This window comes from Trypanosoma grayi (assembly GCF_000691245.1).
Source record: "Trypanosoma grayi strain ANR4 Tgr_247_V1, whole genome shotgun sequence".
Classification (NCBI taxonomy): domain Eukaryota; phylum Euglenozoa; class Kinetoplastea; order Trypanosomatida; family Trypanosomatidae; genus Trypanosoma; species Trypanosoma grayi.
Window position 1 is genome coordinate 6,802 of NW_008825866.1, and position 4,871 is coordinate 11,672.

At 51.3% G+C, this 4,871-nt stretch overlaps 4 protein-coding genes across 4 annotated transcripts; all 4 read left to right on the plus strand.

The window, feature by feature from the left end:
- Positions 1–228: 228 nt before the first annotated feature.
- On the plus strand, positions 229–927 carry DQ04_02471030 (hypothetical protein; the record flags this gene model as incomplete). The annotated part of the gene is made up of 1 exon (XM_009311913.1): positions 229–927. One exon carries the CDS (start codon positions 229–231, stop codon positions 925–927), a length of 699 nt encoding a protein of 232 aa, XP_009310188.1.
- A 281-nt stretch (positions 928–1,208) lies between these two features.
- On the plus strand, positions 1,209–1,610 carry DQ04_02471040 (hypothetical protein; the record flags this gene model as incomplete). Its single annotated transcript, XM_009311914.1, has 1 exon — positions 1,209–1,610. The coding sequence occupies one exon, from the start codon at positions 1,209–1,211 to the stop codon at positions 1,608–1,610; it is 402 nt and encodes a 133-aa protein (XP_009310189.1).
- A 558-nt stretch (positions 1,611–2,168) lies between these two features.
- Positions 2,169–2,567, plus strand: DQ04_02471050 (hypothetical protein; the record flags this gene model as incomplete). The annotated part of the gene is made up of 1 exon (XM_009311915.1): positions 2,169–2,567. One exon carries the CDS (start codon positions 2,169–2,171, stop codon positions 2,565–2,567), a length of 399 nt encoding a protein of 132 aa, XP_009310190.1.
- Positions 2,568–3,630: 1,063 nt separating this feature from the next.
- Positions 3,631–3,873, plus strand: DQ04_02471060 (hypothetical protein; the record flags this gene model as incomplete). Its single annotated transcript, XM_009311916.1, has 1 exon — positions 3,631–3,873. One exon carries the CDS (start codon positions 3,631–3,633, stop codon positions 3,871–3,873), a length of 243 nt encoding a protein of 80 aa, XP_009310191.1.
- Positions 3,874–4,871: the final 998 nt, after the last annotated feature.

Below are 4,871 nucleotides of genomic sequence, written 5' to 3' on the forward strand. Positions count from 1 at the left end.
TCTCTCTCTCTCTCTCACCGACACACACACGCTCTTTCTTTTCTGCCATGCGTATGCATGTCTGTAGCATACGTATAAACGTATAGTTGGGCCGGTCGGGAAAGGAGTGAGGGGGCGAAACAGAAAAAAGGTCCTTTCTCGCGCGCGCGCACCCACACCGTCTCTGCCTTTCCTTGTAGGTCATAACATACAGCCGCACGTGCGTGTTCGTGTGTGTAAGGAGTGGCGATGCTTCAGCGTACGTTCCTGCGGCGCATGTGGCTGGGCGGCACCATGTCCACCGCCGCGCTTGGCCACGACGTGCGCCCCGCGTCAGGAAAGTATATCAACGTCGTGCCGCCCACCGACATTCCGACAGGAATCGCGGCGGGGTCGCTGCCGCCAGAGGCGAACGTGGCTGCTGTGCTGCCGGTGCCGCACACGTACCTTAGCAAGTGGAACCGGGCATTGCGGAGTGACATTTATGATGAGTTGCTGAAGCTTCCACTGCGTTTTAAGCTGCACGACTTTTCGAAACTGTGCCCTCCTCCACCTCCTCCTCCTCCTCCTCAGCAGCAGCAGCAGCAGCAGCAGCACCAGCAAGACCAGCTGCCGCCAGTAGGGGTGATTGGTAGGGACTCTGTGGTGGGATACCTCCCGCCACTCGGTCCGGCGGACCCGCTCGACACGATTCCCTTCTTTGTGCATCGCAACAGCAACGGTTCGCTGCCAGGGAAGTTGTACTCGATGAACGCGCGCAATCTGATGCCGGCCTTCTATTTGCGTATCCAGCAGGTGGAGGGTGATCTCTTCCGCTTCGAAGAGGAGCTGTTGAAGATTTTTCCGACAAAGAAGATATTTGTGCGCAGTCACTCCATCTACGTGTACAACGTGGGAATCGACGGAAAGATGATCCTGCACCACTGGCTTCTCGGCTTGGGTTTTTGAAGAAACGTGTGTGTGGAATGTCCGTGTCTGTGCCTGTGTCTGTCTCTGTGGGTTAAGCTACCTCTTCCTTGACTTCTTCTTTGGTGTTTTCTTTCTTTTTTTTTCGGCGGAGAGCGTTCGCCATGCCCATACACGCTCTCTGGTTGTGTTTTCACTTTGCTCTCGCTCTTCACTGCAGCAATACCTGTAAGTAGTAGTGCCACACGTGCTGGTCAGAGAGGAAAGCGCATTGCATCTGTCTTTCTTTCGTTGGAGCTTTGCGTTCCTGTCCGTCTGCACTCATGTCCCTCAAAACGCCACGTCTTCCTTCGCTGGGGGGATGCATGCGAGACGGTATAGCTAACATAACTTGGCCGATAGGCCCCGGCGCATCTGTGGTGGCGTACACTCCAGGCCTCGTAGCTTACCAAAGGCAGAAGCCTAAACTGCCTGAGCCTCCATTCCTCGTGCGCATGTGGTTTATTGGTTTCATTCTGATCGGCGTCTTCTTTGTGGGAATCGCGGTGGTGCTTGCGATTTGCGTCCAGTTCTACTTCAGTGCGTCTGAACAGCGGCGAACGGAGAAGGTGCTGGATAGGGGGGAGGGGGGTTTTATTGCCACTGATAGCACCGAAAACCCATTCCTCACCACAGGGTCGGTCCTCGAGGAGGAGGAAGAGGAGGAGGAAATGGAGGAGGGATAGTGAAGTCCGAGGTAGCGGGCGTGACTGGGGGTACATAATGCTGCACAGCATCTGGGTGTATGTGGATTGGTGTAGCGTTAATTCATTGTGTACTGTGTCATTTCTAATTTTTTTTTTTGGATTTATTTTGGGGTATCATTTGAAGTCATCTTTTTGTTGTTGTTGTTTCTGTGTCTATGCATATGTAGAAAAGGGCTGGGGGTGCCGATGGCACGATCAGCGCAAGGGCTGGAAAGAAATAGGAAAGGCCCACGGAAGATTGTTATTCATCCATTTGTACTTTTATGTGTGCATATATGTTTTATTCCTTGAATTTTGTGCGTGTTCTACAGGCGAAACACGGCGCAGCTGTAGCCGATGGACACTTCTCTCAGCGTGTTTGCATTCTGTCGTCCCCCGCACACTCTCGACTTTTGTGTTTTTTTTTTCCACTTTGCTCTCGCTCTTCACTGCAGCAATACCTGTAAGTAGTAGTGCTACACGTGCTGGTCAGAGAGGAAAGCGCATTGCATCTGTCTTTCTTTTGTTGGAGCTTTGCGTTCCTGTCCGTCTGCACTCATGTCCCTCAAAACGCCACGTCTTCTTCCTGTGCTGCTGCTGCTGCTGCTGCTTTTGCATGCATGCACGGCGTACGCGGCGGGCGACTACCCCTGGCAGACGCTCCCACCGACGGGCCCCGGGAACACCGGGCCCATTGTGTACCCGCCCGATACAGTGCATTACGCGCGCATGTCCACGGAGCCGCATAAGCCGGCCTTCTTCACACGTGCGTGGTATTTTGGTTTAATTCTCATGGTGTTTGGCATGTTGGGAGTTTATTTAGTCCTGGGTATATGCGTACAGCTGCACTTTCGTGGTGGGGAGAATGGGCAGGCGATGAGTTGGACGGAGAGTACTAATGAAAGTGCTTATGAGTGTAGCGAAGTCACTGAAAACCCATTGGACTATTACTATTAAAACAATGGTTTCTGTGTGTGCGTGTGTGTGTGTCTTTCGGTCGTGATGCGCGCAGTGTGGATTCACTCTGAAGCAGCAATGGCTGAGGGAAAGTATGGGGAGTAGTGGCCAGGTGTGTTTTACCTGCGCCCATCAATGCGGGAGCAGCAGGCGATCGATACAAAACCGTGTAGGATGCATCTGCCTGAATATTTGGGGATTTTTCTAAAGATCCGTTGGCGCAGAATGAGGTCGTATATACATATATATATATATATATATGTGTGTGTGTGTGTGTGTGCATATGTTTGTTTTGCATTCTTCTGCATATTTTTAGTGTTTTATTCATTTCATTGTGTTTTTTTTTTGTTTGTTTCTTTGGCTTTCTTCAGCGACAGCTTGGCGAGTTGTGTTCTATTTTTCTAAGAGGTGCAGCTTCTCCTGGATGAGTGACCGCGGCTGGTGCTGAAGACTGGCCTGTCACACGAGTTATGGGTGGGCGAAGCCGTCTTGTAATAGAGAGATAATTCTTGGGATTGTGTGCACGCCGATGTTTGGGCATATATTTGTGTACAGATGTGTCTGCATATATGTGAGGTATGTTTTATGAGCATTCAAGCTGAACTGTGCATGGCTCTTTTCTTGCTTGTTCCCTCATGGCACTTCCTACATGCCTTAGTTTGCAGGTGCCCTCTGTGTGTACGCTTGTGTATATGCGCGTTTCCCTCCCAGGTAGCGTCACATCAATATATATATATATATATATATATGTGTGTGTGTGTGAGGCTGTATCTGCAGTTCCTCTTCAATGCAGATCCCATACTGAACTGTGTACGTCTTGTGGGGAGGCTTTCTCATGATGTGGCAGTGTTATTCCGACTGCTGATGGTGGTCAGATTCTTTGTGCTTCTTTTTTCACCCTTTCACGTTCTCTTGATTCCGTGGCGTGTGTGGGGGTACATCTTCTGTACGGTGGACAGTAAGAGCTAGAGAGAGAGAGAGAGTAGAGGAGCACGGTGCGGGTGTGTGAACAGCGGCAATTACACCACCAAGAAGCAGCAATAAGCGAAGGAAGATCTACACAATGCTTTCCCTAGTATATGGTGTGTTTCTCTTTATCACGCTGTTCACCTACGCGATGGCCGCGGTCTTTTGTCTCTGGCGTCTCTCCGTGGTGCGGAGGGCGCCACTTGATGTGGACGGTGAGCAGAAGCCCCATAGCAGAAGCAGTAGCAGTGGCATGGACAGTCACGACGACGAGTGTGGGGCAAGCAGCGGCAGCAACAGCTGCGGTAGCATGCTCGTCGACGCACCTCTCGCCTCGTGAGGTAAAGCGCGGGCACGCACAGTTATGGGTACGGGCACCAGCACGAGCGATAAAAAATAGCAAAAAATGAAAATGTGAGAGTGAGAACGAGAAACGGAGTGAATACAGCCGTGTGTGTATGTTTCTTTGCCGCAAATATTTAGATATGTGTGTGTTTCTGTTTGCGATTAAAGTAAATGTATTTTTTTGTCTTTGTTGCTCTTGGTTCATCATCGATGCGTATGCGCCGTTGGTGTGGCCGGGGGGTGGAGAGAGAGACACGTCTATGTATCTACAGGTACGGTGATTGAGGGCAATGGTGGCGCTGGGGGCGCGAAGGTGTGCGGGTGATTGTGCGATAGAGCGAGAGAGATGGTGAAGGTAATTCCCCTGTGTTGGTTGACCAGCCTCTGCTGGTTTCTTTCATTATTATTTTTTTCCCCCTTCTCAGTTATTTCTACGAAACGCATACACAAGCGTAACTGCGCGGCGGCAGCGCACACGACCAGGATTCACGCGTCATAGCTATTCATCCATTCTTTCCCCTTCGTTCATTAGTTTCGTTTAGCCTCCCCCATCATCTCTCTCGCTCTTGTATGGGCACATGCGAGGGTTGCTTATCAACCGCCATCTTTCGGTCATTTTTTTTTTCTGGTGTATCTTTTTCTGTATGTGTGTGAGCGTGTGTTTTTTTTTTGTGTGGTTGTACTTCCGTTTGTTTCGTTTGGGCGCGCAGGTGCGCGTGGTCTTCCCCGCTCTGCTCGCAGTCACATGCGTCGCTCGCTCTGGCTCTATCTCTCCTTCTCTCATAGAGTCAGCTTCTCAGGTGGTGTTGTATATGGGGTGTGGTGGGCAGGAAGAACAGCGGCAGCAAGACGCCGCATGATGTGGGTGTTGTTGGTGTGTGCTCTTGTTGTGCATACGGTGTGCTCGGGCTCGTTGGCGTCCGGCGTGCCACTCCCCCCGTGCGGCGCCGATGCTTCACCACTACCCATCCGCGCTGGGTGCGACGGAGGGGG